This window comes from Alligator mississippiensis, chromosome 1 (genome assembly GCF_030867095.1).
Source record: "Alligator mississippiensis isolate rAllMis1 chromosome 1, rAllMis1, whole genome shotgun sequence".
Lineage (NCBI taxonomy): Eukaryota > Metazoa > Chordata > Crocodylia > Alligatoridae > Alligator > Alligator mississippiensis.
In genome coordinates, this window is record NC_081824.1 from 304,624,894 (window position 1) to 304,642,635 (window position 17,742).

General features: G+C 44.9%; 1 protein-coding gene across 1 annotated transcript in view; it reads left to right on the forward strand.

Annotated features, from left to right (window-relative positions):
• The first annotated feature begins 2,203 nt into the window (after nucleotides 1-2,203).
• MED14 (mediator complex subunit 14) overlaps nucleotides 2,204-17,742 on the forward strand; it is a 56,221-nt gene continuing 40,682 nt past the window's right edge. The window contains exons 1-4 of the mRNA XM_014611223.3: nucleotides 2,204-2,552; nucleotides 4,340-4,366; nucleotides 13,422-13,527; nucleotides 14,658-14,831. Coding sequence (XP_014466709.1) covers nucleotides 2,362-2,552; nucleotides 4,340-4,366; nucleotides 13,422-13,527; nucleotides 14,658-14,831 — 498 coding nt within the window. The 5' untranslated portion in view covers nucleotides 2,204-2,361. The remainder of the gene's footprint in view (nucleotides 2,553-4,339; nucleotides 4,367-13,421; nucleotides 13,528-14,657; nucleotides 14,832-17,742) is intronic.

The following is a 17,742-nucleotide window of genomic DNA, read 5'->3' on the forward strand; positions in this document are numbered from 1 at the left end:
AAGCCACCTCCTGCAGGAAGCCCTGCACCTGTCCCTGGCCCTGGCCCTAAACTGGCCAGAGGGCAGGAGGTGCGCACTGCCTGGCCTGGATGGCAGCAGCCAACATGCCTGCCTGGGTGTCTTGACACATGGGAAACTACTGTTGTGCCATGCCCAGACAGGGATTTTGGGGGGTGCAAGGGTAGCGGAGCAGGGCTTCCCCGTGGTTGCTGTGTCATGCTTTTCATAAAGAAGCCTCAACTTGCTGGGCAAGAGACCTGTCAAGCACAAGGTGCCCATAGCCCACACAACTCAAGGCTTGCCAAAGTTTATTTCCTAACCATCTAAAACATCCCTTTTTGGTTGACTGTGATGTAATTGTCCCCCAATGCCACTCTCAGGTTTTACAGAAACCCAACAAGAGGTGTTCTGTTAGCCCAAATGAGTGTTAAGGGCGCCCAATTCATGAATAGCAGAGGTTTCAAATAGGAATCCAGAGCAGTGGGCTTTTGGAGGCCTCACAACAGAAAAACCACTTGATTTTGTTACCCTAGACTAGGGGCAGGCAATTATTCTGGGCAGAGGGCCGCTTACTGAGTTTTGGCAAGCCATCGAGGGCCAAATATAGGCAGCCCAGGGCAGATAAATATTAATTTTCTAAATTTTTTAGGGGCCCTGCAGGCCAGATAGAATGGCCTGGCAGGCCGCATTCAGCCCCCAGGCCACATTTTGCCCACCCCTGCCCTAGACAGAGGAAAAACAGAAGTAAAGAACTGGCCTTTCTCCGAGAGGTGCAGTGAGCCCAGCCAGGGTGCCACCAGTCTGGAAAGGTTGAGAACCACTGTCATAGACTAAATCAAAGTGGCACCACTGGGCAATTAATGCTCCCAGCACCATCTGCCACCACCAAATTTCCAAGCTCCTTGCGCAGGGATCTGGCCCATAGACTGGATTAGGCCCACAGACCCACCTGGCACCACTCAACCTGCCCCTGGTGCCAAAAGGTTGGACCCCACAGTGCAAGTCCTACATACATATGTACACCTTTTTGGGTGTACGAGTGAAGCATGCTGCCAACTTCAACCCAGAAAGAAGTGTGCTGCACGCATCAGCAGTTTGTTGAACACTGCTGTACTAGCAGTGCCAGGGGTCAAATCCCAGACCCCACAGGCAGAAGGAAGGGCACAAATGTACTGAGGGGCTGTGGGCAACGAATGACAATGAAAAATCAGGGTGGAGCTAGGGTGCGCTCAGGACATGGCATGTTGGTATTGTACCCTTGGAAAACAAGAGCAAGGAGGGTTGGAACTTTCTTTAGGTTCAGTGACAGCTGCAATGCTAACAGGCTCTCTTCAGCCTCCCTCAGTACCCTGCAGTCTTCACCTGAAGCCCCCAGCTAGCTCAGCCCTAGCTGGGGAAAATTAGGCTGTCTCCTACTAGGGCAGCAGTTCCCGATCTGTGGTACGGGTGCCACCAGTGGTACACGCTAACAGATTTATTATAATTACAGAACAAAAATTGGCCAGTGGTACTTAAGGTTGTATCATTTCAAATTAGTAGTGCGCAATCTGTCAAGGGTTTGGGAACCACTGTGCTAGGACACAGGCAAACAAGGTTCTTTGGGTAAATGCGATATCTGTACTAGATCAACTCAACGGTTAGAAAAATTGACCTCTGCAAGCTTTGGGGCACAAACACCCTTCTTCTTACCACGGGACACCCTCCCAAAGCCACTGATCATCTGCAAGCAACAGGGAAGCACTCCCAAAGCCTCCGTAGCAGCAGCAGCAGCAGCAGCAGCAGCAGCAGCAGCAGCAGCAGCAGCACAGCACAGCACAGCACAGCACAGCACTGCACTGCACTGCACTGCTCTGCTCTGCTCTGCTCTGCTCTGCTCCGCTCCGCTCCGCCAGCACAGCTGCTGCCTCCCCCACCCTGCTCTGCTCCGCTCCGCTCCGCCAGCACAGCTGCTGCCTCCCCCACCCTGCTCGCCCGCCTCTTTTAGCTGCAGCCAGCGCGCATGCGCACCCGCAGCCTCTCCCGATTGCAGCTGACAGCTCCCCTCCGGGCTGCATCTAACGCGCACGCGCAACCCCAGCTTCTCCTGACAGCCGCTGCCAACGCTGGCTGTTCTGCCCCGCGCTGAACTCTCGCTGTAGCCCTGCCTTCGCAGGCCCTGGGCAGCTCACCGGAAGGGTTTCCTTTCCGGTCCGCTACCTCTGTTCACTTCCGGTTCGGTGCCCCCAACATGGCGGCGGTCCCTGCGCGCAGCGGGCACTGAGCTCGGCGGAGGCGTCACTGTGCCGTCTGCCCGGCCCCTCCCCCCGGCGGCGCCGGTGCCGTAGCGGGGGGGTCCTGGGCACTGCCGGCGCGGCAGCTGCGATGGCGCCGGTGCAGCTGGAGAGTGCCCAGCTGGTCCCGGCGGGAGGCGGCGGCGGCGGGCCCGGCTCGGCTCCTGCCCCGCCGGCGCCGGGCGCTGTGACCGCCCCCGCCAGCCCCGGCTACCGGCTCAGCGGTCTCATCGAGTTCCTGCTGCACCGCACCTACGCGGAGCTCACGGTGCTGGCCGACCTGTGAGTTCCCCAGCGCTGCCCCCGCCCCAGTGAGGGCTGTCCCAGGGCAGGGGGGGGGTCTCTGCGGGACTTGGCTCCAGTTCCCAGGATTTGTGCCTGGGACCAGTTCAGGGGGTAGGGAGGCAGAAATTGGAGCCAGGTTTGTGGGTGCTACTTTATTTTTATTTTTTTTGGCCAGGATTTAAACTTTTTTCCCTGAAGTTGGGGTTGCTTAAAAATCTGTGTGCCCTGCTGTGAGTGGTCTCTTTGGGGTTTGGCCCCAGGCCCTGGGATTTACACCTGGGATCTGTTCAGAGTGCTGCAAGGCAGGGGCTGGAGCAAGGTTGGTAGGCAGCTGCTTTTTGATAGGTTTTTTTCCCCTAGAAGTTAGGGTCACTTAAAAATCCCAGTGTCCTGCAGTCATGCTTGAAATCTGGTGGTGGGAAGGCATGAAGGAAAGTTGTAACCACTGAGTCGTTGTTCTTCTGTTTCCTAAAGGCTGCTTTATTTAGCTTGGACAATGAGAAGGGATTGTCGTGTATCCTTCTTGCATTTTCATTTCCTGGGAAAATAGTGCCATGTTTGATGTGGAAATGTAGAAAAGTGATTTTTTTTTTTTTTTTTTTTTTTAATTGGAGCAGCTTGACTGAGCAGCATGGTCTTGTTTGTAAATTTATCCTGGAACTTCAGAGCCTGCTGTGGATGCAGGAATGGCCTCTCCCTATGCCCAAAGAAGGGTGTCTGCCCAAAATCTTGCAAAGAACAATTTTTCCAGCTATTTGGTTGGTCTAATAAAAGATACCAAATCTACCCAAGGAAGTTTGTCTGCTGAATAGAAAGGAGTAACTTATTGCTCAAACAAGAGACTACCTTTGTTTCTGGATAGAATATGAACTAACAAAGCTGATAACCCAATCCCCAGAATGCAATTTGGAACATGTCAGAAATCTCAAAAGTGTAAAAATGCCAAGCCTCTCCTTGTTCCAGTTGGGCCTTGAAGCTAATGCACCCAGAAATATCAATGTGACTGCTTATGTTTTTGTATGCAACTCTCTAAAGAAAACACATAATTTTGCATGATATAGCGTGCTTGTGTTTTGAATTAATGGTGTCACTGAGTTAATCATTTCAACTTTGGTATGTAATGTAAAGCTCAGTAGTTGGAGAAACTTTGGCCAGCTGATCCACAATAGGAACAGCGGCTGCCCAGGATCTCATCCAGAGGTGGAGGGGGTCCTGATTGCATTGTGCCACTTTTAACCTTATATCCTTATTTTGAAAGGAAAAAAATCTTCATTTGGAAATAACTGTTTGGCAGAAGAATGGAAGTGGCTCAGTTTGTGACCAAAATTGTTTTTTAAATAAGGTGGTTATTATTCCAGTTGAGCATCCTTCATACTAAAAATACGTCTTTCTGCCTAGTATGGCAGTTAAATCCTGACCCTGTACCTGAAGTGTTATGATGCAGTATCTTCTAACCTGTAGTATGCATCTGTGTTAGGTGATTTGTGGCCAAAGCCTTAACTTGGCTTTTATGGCCAATATGAAATTAGTTGATCCATCCTGTCTAGTTGATAAAAGTGAACAAACTACTGTGTTGGGGCCCTTAGAAGAATCATCACACTTAGTAGTTGCTGATACCAGGATTTGGTGGCTCAGCAGATGTGCAAAGGTGCGAATGGGCAGAGACTTGCACTATTTTTTTTCCTTTGATCCTTCTAGTTCTATGCAGAGTGGTAGAGAATAGTGGTGGATCTTCAGTTACTCCAATAATATTCTGTCTTTTTTTTCTTTTTTTTTTTTAATAGCCTACCAAGAAAGACTGATATGGAAAGGTGAGTCCCAAAAATGCTGACTTTTTAATTCATGTTTAGATTTGAATATTGAGGAAATATGCTGAACATGGAATCACTGGAAATAAAAGGAAAATTTTCTCCAAATTTTAGACTTGCCTAAATAATCTGTGTGCTATCTTTGGTTTGTCCACCTGGCACTGTAAAGAGTAGCATTTTCTTGTAGCAAAGGCAGCTTTAGTTTCAAATGACCTTGGATTTTTTGGAAATGCTAAAATAAATTGGAAAAGGTATGTTTCTGAACAATTGTTTCTGCAACAAGTGTAGTCCCTCCTGAGAGTGTTTTTCTTGTGTGGACAGTGACAAGATGCTAATTTGAGGAGTGGAGTCTGGGGTGTCCATAACCAGTGATAGAGAGAGAGAATAAGAGATCCAAAGTAGATACAAGATATTGGGATAAAAGACATTCTAATACAAGGTTGTAAGCTGGAAATCAAATGGGATAAAACATCAGTGGAAGATTACCAACTTCTATCATGGGCTATCAAATACGAAAACCCTGTTTTTATTTCAGAACCTGTTCTCTAGACTTCAGAAATATGTAGAACAGGTTATTAGGAAACAAACTTAAAATAATTTGAATGTTCCTCTTCACTGAGAACAGAGTACTCAATGAGCTTTCTTTGAGTATGTTCTATGGAAGCTGGCAGAAAATGTAAAAGCTGCTTTCTTTGCTCTCTGTACAAACTGTAATTGACTGGTTTGCTTTGAAGCTACATAGTTACACAACCTCCAGCAACTCAAATTAAAATATTGTGTATCGTGTCAGATGTATCCTTTGCATCTGAAATGTTTCTGAATGCCATTTAATCTTTCATAACACCAGCTGCTACTTCTGTGAGAGACTAGATCAAGTTGGGCAGGTCAAGTGGAGCAGCATGGACCTTTTTCTCATTAAACAAGAGGGAGGTAAAAGAAAGTAGGCAGTATTGAAAGATTTTGGAGAGCCACAATTGGTCAGTGGTGCTTGGAAATTGTGTTCTGATTTTTGCATCAGTAATAAACTACAGTGTGATATTAGGACATTGTTGACAAATATTTTACTCTGTTTGATGAAGTGGCTTTCCAGCTGTTTAAACTTGGGTGCAGCTGCTCTAAGGGATGTTGCATAATTAACTCATTTATTCTGTTGCTTCTGTATTTGAATGCTACCAGAGCAGCAGTAATGCTGCAGCAAAAACTGTCAGACTTATGAAGCTGTTCCTTTAAGAAGAATGGTTGCATACAGGAAACTCCCTTGGTGCCAGGCAGTATATGTGACACACACTGATAAAAATGTGATACCTGGCAGGCATCAGTTCTAAAGAGATTTCACATGGATTTTAAATCCTTTGCCATTATCTTTTCCTAAGTATTCTTAGATAAGCACAGCTAATAGAAAATCATGGATCCTGTTACTTTAACGTTTTTATCTCTTTCAAAAAATCTTGTGTAAAAAATGCCACGGCGAGTTTATTCTTATGTAGTAATAAGGACAGCAATTGGATGTGAAACTACATTGCTAGTATGATGCAGAGTAGTACAGATGATGTAAAACTAGTGCAAGGGGAAAACCATGGGTCTGGCATTTGGAAAAGGTAACTATTGCATTCTCAGTGTTCTTAATGCCTGCTTCCTTCCTTGTTCTCCAGTGAAAGATCTAAGTGCTTTTGATCCAAGTATATTAATGATCTATACTTACCTTTAAGTTTGTTATAATGCATGTTTGGAGGGACCTTGTTTTCCCAAATAGACAAATAGGAGCTGACTCTTTATTTTTGCTTTGGGACAGTAGAGCTCTAGCTAAGACATTTTAAAGAAAACTCTTCTTTAAAATACTTTGAATAGCTCTGTTAACTTGATTTTTTTCAAAATATTTTTCACTATTTCTGGTCAGTGAATTGTTGTTGCTTTGTCTCTAGCTTGCCATGAGGTCTCTGTTGCCTGCAGAAGAGGAATGCTAGGTCCTACATGTGTGAAAAAGAATATAGGTTAAACTTATAATGCAACTATAGCCTGCAATACAGTGACTCTGAAAGACTTCTTCTGTAGGTGTGCATAGATAACAAAGTTGAATATGAACACCATATGCAATGTTTTGCTAACAGGATTAATCATAGAATCATAGCAAATTAGTGTTGGAAGGGACCTCAGGAGATCATCCAGTCGTGTTCAAAGCAGGACAATTCCCAACTAGATCATCCCAGCCAAGGCTTTGTCTAGCTGGGTCTTAAAAGCTTCCAAGGACAGAGATTCCACAACCTCTCTGAGTAACTTTTTTCAGTACTCCACTACCCTCCTAGGAAGAGAGTTTTTCCTCATATCCAATCTAAACTTCCCTTGCTGTAACTTGAGACCATTGCTCCTTGTTCTGTTATCTGCCACCACTGAGAACAGTTTGAGTCCATCCTCTTGGAAAGCACTGTTCAGGGAGTTGAAGGCTGTTATTAAGTCTCTTCTCAGTCTTCTCTTCTGCAGACTAAATAAGCCCAGTTCTCTCAGCCTCTCCTCATAAATTGTGTCCCAGCCCCCTCACCTTTTTCATTGTCCTCCACTGAACTCTCTCCAATTTGTCTACATCCTTTCTGTATTGGGTGGCCCAAAACTGGACATGGTAGTCCAGATGTGCACTCACCAATGCCAAGTAGAGGGGAATAATCACTTCTCTCAGTCTACTGCTCATGCTTCTACTAATGTAGCCTAATATGCCGTTAGTCTTCTTAGTAGCAAAGACACACTGTTGGCTCATCTTCAGCTTATTGTTCATTGTAACCCCCAGGTTCTCTTCTGCAGAGCTTCCCTAGCCTATACTAGTGCATGGGATTGTTCCATCCTAAGTGTAATACTTTGGACTTGTCTTTGGTGAATCATGAGATTTTTTTTTTTTTGGTCTAATCCTCCAATTTGTCTCTTTGAATCCTAGCCCTGCCCTCCAGTGTATCTACTACTCCCCACAGCTTAGTGTCATCTTCAGACTTGCTGAGGGTGCACTTCATCCCATTTTCCAAGTAGTTGATGAAAATATTGAACAGGATAGATCCCTGGGGCACTCCACTTCATACCAGCTGCCAACTGGACATTGAGCCATTTATTACTACCCTTTGAGTTTGACGATCCGGCCATTTATCTGTCCACTTTACAGGCAATTCATCCAACCAACCCATACTTCCTTAGCTTGCTTGCAAGAGTATTGTGGGAGACTGTATCGAAAGCCTTGCTAAAGTCAAGGTGTATCATGTCCACTGCTCTCTCCACATCCACAGAGCCAGTCCTCTCCTAGAAGGCATTCAGGTTGGTCAGGCACGACTTGCCCATGATGAATATATGATGACTGTTCCTAATCACCTTCTCATCCAAGTGCTTAGAAATGGATTCCTTGAGGACCTGCTTCATGATTTTTCCAAGGACTGAGGTGAGACTGACCGGTCTGTGCTTTTCCAAATCCTCCTCCTTCCCTTTCTTAAAGGTGGGCACTATATTTGCTCTTTTCCAATAATTTGGGACCTCTCCTGATTGCCACAAGTTTTCAAAGATAATGGCCAGTGGCTCTGCAATCATATTGGCCAACTTCCTAAGCATCCACAGGTGCATTACGTATGGCCCCAGGGACTTGTACATGTCCAGCTTTTCTAAATAGTCCCTAACCTGTTCTTTTGCCACTGTTGGTTGCTCACCTCCTTTCCAAACTATACTGACAGGTGTAGTAGTCTAGTAACTGCCCTTGCCTGTGAAGACTGAGGTAAAAAGGCATTGAATACTTAAGCTTTTTCTGCATTATCTGTCACTAGGTTGGCTCCCCCATTCAGTAAGGGACCCACACTTTCTCTGATCTTCCTCTTGTTGCTGACATACTTATAGAAACCCTTCTTGTTACCCTTTACATCCCTTGTTAGCCAGCAACTCCAGTTGCACTTTGGCCTTCCTGATTGCACCTCTTGTACTCCTTCATAATCATTTACTCATGTTTTCACTTCTTGTAAGCTTCATTTTTGTGTTTTAGCTCACTGAAGAGTTCCCTGCTAAGCCCAGCTGGTTTCTTGCCATACTTGCTTGTCTTCTTGCACACCAGAATAGTTTGTTTTTGCACCTTCAGTAAGGTTTCTTTAAAATACAACCTGCCCTTCTGAGCTCCTTTTCCTGCCCTCAGACTTGCCTCCCAGGGGATCCTGCCCATTAGTTCCCTGACCAAGTCAAAGTCTGCTTTTTTGAAGTCCAGGGTCCTTACTCTGCTGCTCCCCTTCCTTCCTGTCTTCATTAACTCAATCATCTCTTGGTCACTTCTGCCCAAGTTGCCATCCACTTCTACGTTTGCCATCAATTCTTTCCTGTTCGTGAGCAGCAGTTCAAGAAGAGCTTAGTCCCTACTTCTGCTAGCTTGAAGAAAGACCAGCAGGAGGATAAGGTTATAACAGATACCAAGTACACCGTCACCCTTGTTGTTCTCCTCTCTGACCCTAACCCAGAGACTTTTGACTTCTGTTACTCAGGCTTATCTCCAGTTTCAGACGAGCTCTGAACAGTCATACAACTCTTATGCATAAAGTGCAACTCCCCCTCCTCTTCTCCCCTGCCTGTTCTTCCCGAACAGTTTGTATCCATCCGTGACAGCTCTCGTAACTGGAGCACTATCCTACCAAGTGTCTGTTATTCCAATCATGTCATAGTTCTGCGACTGAAGACTTCTTCAGATTCCTTGTGCTTGTTTCACAGGCTTTGTGCATTCTTGTACGGACACCTGAGGTAACTAGCCAATTCCCCTACTTTCTCTGAAAGAATGAGAAGGCTTCTTTTGCAAGCAGGAAGAGGCAACATTTCCTCCAGGTCACCTGTTTCCTCACTTATCTCAGGGCTTTAGTCTTCATCCTGCAGTGAACCTAGTTTAAAGCCCTCCTTGCTTGGTTAGCAAGCCTGTCTGCAAAGATTCTCTTCCCTCTCTTCATCAGGTAGATTCTGTCTTTTCCTAGCAATCCTTCTTCATACAATATCCCATGGTCAAAGAAGCCAAAGTCCTGCTGGTGACACCATGTGTGCAGCCATGCATTGATCTGCAGAATGCATCTGCTCCTGCCCAGGCCCTTCCCCTTGACCAGAAGAATTGAGGAGAACACCACCTGAAACCCTGTCCCCATCACCCTTGCACCCAGAGCCCTATAGTTACTTTTGATATGTGCAGTGTCTTCCCTGGCAGCAGCATTTGTTCCCATGTAGATGAGCAGCATGATAGAAGTTTTAGTAATCCTTCTGTGACATCTCGGATCTGGGCTTTGGGCTAACAACAGACCTCTTGAGACAACAGATAAGGCCAGCAGATAGGTTCCTCTGTCCATATATGTTCTCCAGGCAAACTGCTGCACGGGAAGAGGAAGACTTCTGTTTGTTGCCTGAGGTCACAGGCTTCCAGTTTTGATCTTCCTGGGAGTCAATGTCCTCTTCCTTCTCCAGCATTCTCTCTGGCAGGCCTTCCTCCACAGTCCTAGAGGTCTCTTCCAGTACTGAATCAACAAAGTCCTTTTGGTGGAGGATGCTTTGGAGTCTTGCCACTCTCCTCCTGTAGCTGTCTTGCCTGCTCCCTGAGGGACACCACCAGGAGGCATTGCTCACATTGCAGGCATGCTCCTACCCTTGGATATGATCCTTGGATAATTGAGGAAAGGACTACTGGGTAGGAGAGGGAAGGAATTATTACTGTTTTTTAGCATCAGTTAGGCCATTATTGGATTGTGTCCAATTCAGATATAATTTCTAAAAAGACATTGTAAATTGGAAAGGTTTAGAAAAAAGCTATAAAAATTATACGAGATGGGGATAATAAGCAACTTGAGAAGATCAGCCTCCTCTAGATGAACTAACTAGATGAGTTGCCTAGATACATTAAAATGTAACTATGAGAGCCAGAGATTTCTGATAGGATAGGGCACTGTGGCAGAAAAAGCAGCATGAGAGCTAGGCTGGAAACTGAAGCTAGACAAAATCAGGCTAGAAACATAGGCTGCTTTATAGATGTAAAAAAACCCAAAACAAAAATCTAAAAAAATGGACACTTCAACATCTGTGTGTTCCTGTGCCAAGTTCAGCACATGCCCAGAAGAAGTATTGTGTTAGTTGGACTCTGCTTTTGCAACAACTGTATAGCTCGGGTGCTTTAGCCGGCCTTTTTTGGTATTTTCATCTAATAGCTGAATGAATCAAAGCCCACATGCTACGGGTGCTTTGATTTAAAGATTTTTTTTTGACTGATACTGATGGCCAATTATTAAAAAGTCATATAGGCTGATACCGATCCGATTGCTGATACACAGCCCAGCAACTTAGAGAACAGCATCCAGCTGGTAAGTCTGAGGGGGGAAGGGTCGTGGGGGCACAGATCGAGGCCGCCACAGTGAGGGAGGGAGTGGGGCTGGGGGAGGGGCAGGCACTGCCCAGCCGGGGCGCAGGACAGAGCTGTAGGTGGCTCTTCTGGGGTGTGGTTCCTGCTGCTGCATGCACCCTAGGGGAGGCATGGGGGACATGTGCCCCCCCTGGATCTGCATGGGGCGAGGGCGGGCTGCCCACTGTGCTCAGGGCCAGGGGCTGCGCTGGCCTCTTCCCAGTAGGAGGTGGGGGAGGGTAGGTTGGGGCTGTGCTCGTGCTGGGTGGTTGGTGCTGGGAGGGGGGTTACTGGGTGGGCTACAGCCACACGAAAATTTGCTGTAACCACCCCATAGAACATCCTCCTCCCAGCACTGCTGCTGCCTGTCTCAAGCACAGCCTCAGCCCAGCCCCCCCACTGGAAAGAGGCCGGCACAGCCCCCAGCTCTGAGCCCACAGTGCAGCCTGGCCTCATCCTGTACCCCACAGATGTGTGCACATGCCGCCCCATGCCTCCCCCGGGAATGTGCGCAGTGATGAGATCCACCTCTGTCCTCCACCCCACCCCTGCCCCTGTCCTACTCTCTCCCTCACCATGATCTGCCCCCACGCGACTCCTTCCTCCCCCTCCCCACCAGATTTACCAGCCAGATGCTGCTCTCCAAGCTGCCAGGCTGCATTCCTGGCTGCGTGCATGCTGCAGCTGCGCACATGCATGTGGCATTTTTCAGCGACGTTACTGGCCACATCAGCCAAAAAAATCCGGTTGCTGATATTGTATCAGCACCAATAAAAAGAAAATTGACATTATGGACCAACATATCAGTGCACTCCTACTATACCTGCACCCCCCACACCTCCACACCCCATACCCTCCCACATACAAGTACAGCAAAAGCCACGTTATCTGGCACCATAGAAACTGGCATGCTCCATTAACTGGCATGTCAGTCGATTTGGCAAAAGTGAAACTGGAAGTGCCCACCGTGGCACTTACGATTTTGCCGAGCAAAGCAGCCTGCACTGCCGAGTCCCTATGGCCTGGGGCATAGCAGCCTGTGCAGGGCCCCCCTCCCTGTCCCCTGGCACACCGGATGCACAGGAGGGGCAGTGGCCCAAACAGGCAAAGACTCCTGTTTGGGCCTCTCAGGTAACCGGTATATTTGGTTATCCAGTACCCCCTATTCCCCATGGGTGCCAGATAACAAAGCTTTGCTATACCTGCATATATTTCTAATGAATGTTCAAATAGCATTAATGTTAGTTAAATTTGTTTAGTTTAATATTAGTTTAATATTTAGTTTAATAATAATTTTGCATAATTTTGGAATTTTTTCCCCTGGGGTGTTTAAAAAACAAAACAAAAAAAGCCTCGCTGAAGCATTCAATCTACACAGGTGCTTCGGAGCTGGGTCAGATGCGCTGCCTGTTCTGGTAAAGCGCTGCTTTGGTTTTTGTTGTATTGTTTTTGTTTTGCTTTTTCACATCTGTCAACAGCCACAATGTATGGGTTTTTGGGGGTTTTTTTTGTTTTTAAACCGTACAATTTACCAGTAGAACAACTTACCTAGATGTCTCTCTGTTACTCAAAGCTTTAAAATCAAGCCTAAAATGTACTTTTTGTACAAATGGAAGTTTTCTTATTGTAGAAATAATCAGTTGAGATTCTTTGACCAGTGGGAGCCGGAGCCAGACCAGATGATTATTGCTGCCCTTCTGGCCTTAATTTATTAGTCTTCATTAACTACAAATAAGAACTTTTCATTAAACTCCATGGAAGTCAGTATGTTCTTACTGAGATGGCATATTTAGTGTGAAATCAGAATGAATTAGGTCTAACCATGACTTGCCCACTTCTGTAATTGCTGGAGAAAGGTATCTATTGTGGTGATGAGTATTTTTTTAATCTCAGTACCTGACTTTCACCTTTTAAAAATATCAGTATTAAACAACTTGATTTAGATAAGCAACTGAGAAAATGTCTGACTAGAACAGTGAATTCAGGCTGTAGGAAGGAAAGAAAGTATCCATACAAATATGGGCATGGGGAAGAGGGGAGTGAGGAAGTGAAGAGGATACAGAGGAATGCAAGCTATGCAGTGGTCTTGATTTCCTCAGGAAAAAGAAGACTAGTGAATTTATTTTATTGTTGTAGGAGTTTCATACTGCAATGTTCTACTAAGCCTTTATGTAGTAATTTTTCTTTATGTAGTTGAATACATGATAGTGATATCTTGCTTAATAAGGATAACTGCAGTTATCTAACTGCCAGTTACTAAGTCCCCTGGGTATTCTATCTTCTACCTAATTAAATTCATCATAAATCCCTGGTATTGAGGAAAGTCTTATAACATCTGCAAATGGCTTAATTGTGTTCATTGTTCATTTGCTTCATTTGTAGAGTCTAGCCAGAGTAGAGATTAATTATGCAGAGTCTTAGTTCCTTTATTTTCCTCCTATCAATCTTAGTTGTGTAGAATGCACATAGCATTTTGGCATGTAACCATTTAAAAAAAACCAGAAGCTTATTCCTAACCCATCTAGAAAATGCCCTGTTTCATTCTTTTTAGCAAACCAATTATTGGTCATATCTGAGTACAATTAGAAGTTGGCATGTTGCATTATATGTTATAATTATGTTTTTATTGAAGTAAAATAATAGAATTGCAACTCTTTTGGGATTGACTTAATCTTTTCTTTTTCTCCATAGAAAAATAGAAATAGTACAGTTTGCAAGTCGCACACGTCAACTTTTTGTTCGGTTGTTAGCCTTAGTAAAGTGGGCTAATAATGCTGGGAAAGTGGAAAAATGTGCGGTAAGTTGTTAATGCCATTTAGCATAAAACAATATAAATTGTGTTTAATACCCTGTAAAAGTGTCTTTAAAATGCTTACTTTAAAAAAAAGCCAGATTCCATCTGGTGATGTTCTCTTCACTTGGGTCAGTAGCTGCAGTTTGTCTCTTAACATGATTATTTGTTACCTGTATAGAGGCAGTTAAACAACTGCAGTAGCCCCTAAAAACTTATGAGTAGGTTTTGTCTTTAGTGTTACAATATTATTAAAATTACAGATGTCTAGAGTTTAGAAACTGGAGAGAGGCTATAATCACAGCACAAGTGTAGTTTCTATTGTCATATTTGTTTATGATAAGTAAACACTGAGAAATGGACAAATCTTCTCTTGGTTAATGAAGAACAAAGTTCTGAATGTTGCAAGATGTCACTGTGACTACATACAAACAAGGATATTGGTAGTCTAGCAGTCAGGAGCTGAAGAACCACCAGGTTTTCAAGCTTCCTGTTACTTTCAAACTGGAAACTGTTGCTGTGGAGAATGAATGGAAGCCAGTTGCCCCACAGTAACATTCCACCCAACATGCTCTTATTCTCAGGAATCTGCTTCTGGACACTTCCATGTGTGGAAAGGACAGTCCATATACACAGCACTCAAAATACCTAGGTTAAAACTAAACCAGGATCCTCTCTATAGTTTTGCATCCTGTGTCGAAAGAGGGAATTCTGTTAGGGATCTGTACGTTGAAGTACAAGGCAAAGCGGGGACTATCCCAACTAAGGTCCCTGAAAACCTATCTTTCTTTCTCCAAGGCTTCTTAAATTCAAATTTTAACTTTTCTATACTTGAGGTGCAATGAGCTATTTTTTTGTTTTCTTTTTAACCCAAGAGAAATTAATGGGGGAAGCTGACATTTTTCTTTTAAATTTAAGAGGACAGGAGATGAGAAATAAACAAAATATCTTTTAAATGTATACATGACCTTTAATAAAAATTGTAAGATTTTTTTTTTTTTTGTAGTTTCTCTTCTCCTTGCCCCCAGGACCATCTTGCTGGAGAGGGAATATAGAGTTTATTAGTTTTATTTTGATTCTCTTATGGAAAGAGATTGACTTGGGTAATTGATCTATTTTCTTTTTTTGTCTTGCAGATGATATCAAGTTTTCTAGATCAACAAGCCATTTTATTTGTGGACACTGCTGATCGTCTAGCATCACTAGCTAGAGATGCTTTGGTTCATGCTCGCCTACCAAGTTTTGCTATTCCATATGCTATAGATGTGCTGACAACTGGTTCATACCCACGTCTACCAACATGTATAAGGGTAGGTAGCTTTACACTAGAGCTGAAAATGACCTTCCCTGAAATATCCAACAGACTTTTAGTTTCAGTAATCTGTGCTTAATGCTTTACTCCTTCTGTGTATCCTGCAGGTAAAGTACATGCTAATACAACACCCCAAACAAGATCTCAGTTGTTTTTGTTTTTTTTATATTAATTCCTATTTGAACAAGAAGCATTTCTTACATGAGGGGTACTGTGCCTCAGAACTAGTTCTGCTCTAGCTAACATAGTAGCAAACATTTTTGCCTCATTTGTCAGTCAGTTGATAAGTTTTTTGCATCCCTTAAACCAGTACTTCTCAACCTTTTCAGAGTACCCCTCCACCACTATTTTTAATGTGGCAGCAGCCCTACTTGAGAACCACTGTTGCTGCTATCTCAGTTCACCTCACTGCTTCTCAACCAGGTTTTGCTGCCTGCAGGTAAAAGTGCCTCACATGCTAGCCATGTAAGGGCTGTGGCACATAGGTATGCTTCTCCTGCATTAAAGTTCTGATCAGCCTAAAATAGGCAGGAGTTGGTTGTGCTATGTAGCCCTGTGCTTTGTATCCTGGAAACAGAGGCATGCAGGTAGAACTGTCCTGCATTCCTGTTTCCAGGAAGAGCATGGGATGGATTAGACCAGGAAGGGCTATACAGTACTAGCCAGCTCCTGCCTGCTTTTGGCTGATTGGAGCCTTACTGCAGGAGTAGTGTGCGGAGCAGTTTTACCTGGCTGCTGCCACTGTGGCTGTAGTGCCTGCATCACAGTGCCCCTGTTGAGAACCAGTGCCATAAACCCTCATAAAAGTACATAGCTAATCTAACCTGGCATATTGAGATCACTGTTTCTATATCTGGTCCATGTGTAACAGGATCCACTGGCAGTGGTGCCTTCCTGTGGCCGCTCTAATCCTGTTCTTTGCATTCTGGTACCCCTAGGTACCTCCCTTTTTGTCCTTGCCTGCCATTCCTTTGATGTTATTGTTATAATGTGGGAGGTTGCCTCCAGAGAACCATTGTGGTCCTGGGTGCCCTGCTCTGTACCCTCCCTCGGATTCTTGTCCCTCTGCCCTGTCTCTTAGGGTTCTGACAGCTTGGTCACCATTTGCTGGGCTTCTGGCAACTCACCAGTGCAACAATACTCTGGCCTCTCCATAGTTCACCTTCAGTGTCCTCCTTTCCTCCCCTTCAGTCACTTGTGGCCTAAACTGCATTTGTTTACTTTTACTTTTGCTATCGAGTGCAGCTGGGGGAGGCCCATTCTCTAAGCCAGGGGCGGGCAGTTATTTCAGGTAGAGGGCCGTTTACTGAGTTTTGGCAAGCCATCAAGGGCCACATGACAGGCAGCCAGGGGCAGATTAATGTTTATCTTCTAAATTTTTTAGGGGCCCCACGGGCCAGATAAAATGGCCTGGCGGGCCACATCCTGCCCCTGGGCCACATTTTGCCCATCCCTGCTTCCCTTCTGTTCTGCTGGCTTCTCCCAGCTTGGGGCCCCCATAGGCCTACTCATAGCTCCCTCTCCAGTCTGTGGTGCTGCTTCTCAAGTTTCATGCACAGAGTGCTCCTTCAGTTAGTACAGTCAGGGTCAGTCTCCTGTTCCCTGCAGTACTTACAGCAGGGAGCTCCTTCCTCCAGCTCTGCCCAGGTCAGACTGCTCCTCTTCTGTTGCAGGGTTTATATAGCCCTCAGCCTACCTTCTGCCTCTCAGGAGCCTGATTTAGTTAAAGGCACAGTCCTGAATTCTTTGATTCCTCAGCAGCAAGGCAGGGTCCCTTGTTGTACTGCATTCTTATGGTAATTGAAGGGTTTGTGCAGTGGCATATGTCATACTTGGCAATTCATTAAATACCATCTGCCATCTTTGATACTGCTTTATTTCCTTGTTTAGTTTGCATTCTGATTAAATGCATTAAGCACAATTTTCTGAAATAACATAGCGGTAGAACTTGATTTTTCTCCCCAATCTCCCCTCTTTCTTTTTCTTTTCTTTATTCTTTTTAAACGTAGTAACTTAGCTGTCCATTTTAAAGGAATTTTAAATATTATATCAAATAAGTTCTTATAATATGTGGTCCAGAATTGTCTTAACTAAGCTTAGTTTAATAGTGTGTTTGTTTCTGTTTTGTTTTCATTTGTTTTTTCTGGATTTCCTCCTCCCCCGCCCCCCCCGGCCACTTCTTAAACATAATTTTTTCTGTCCAGTCAGTTGACAGATCACACTCAAGGAATATAGAAAGATGCGCATGTACATGTGTACACTTGCAGATGACACCAAGTTGTGGGGAGTAGTATGCTGCAGGGTAGAGCTAGGATTCAGAGGGACCTAGACAAATTGGAGGTTTGGACCAAAAGAAACTTCATGAGGTTCAGTGAGGACCTTGGGGTTACAGTAAACTGAAGATGAGCCAACAGTGTGCCCTTGTTGTGAAGAAAGCTAACAGCATATTTGGAGTGTTTGTCAGCATATTGAGAGAAGAGATTATTCCCCTCTATCCAGCATTGGTGAGGCCACATCTGGGCGAAGTGCAGATATTCAGGGAGGTTAGTTTGGGTTAAAAATGGCCACCTGATCTAACTTAGTTTGCCTAGATGCAGATCTTACACTTAGACCCAGGCTCAGGGATCAGAAATCAATCTAAATCCATAAATGTACAGAAGCTCTGTGCACGTAGACCAGTCTAAAATGACAGGACATGGTCTAAGATTCACCTGGATAATTATACACTCAAACTTAATCTAAGTTAGACCAGTGAATGGAACTTCTGTACAGGTAGCTCCGCTGCCCCAGGGTGAAGAAAGCTTAGCTGCTGGGGTTAGCCCCAGGGCTGTGCTTTTTCCTAGTCTCCCCCTAGCACTGGGCTATTCTTAGCTTTCTCCTTGTCTTACAGATCCTATCTGCCCCTATTA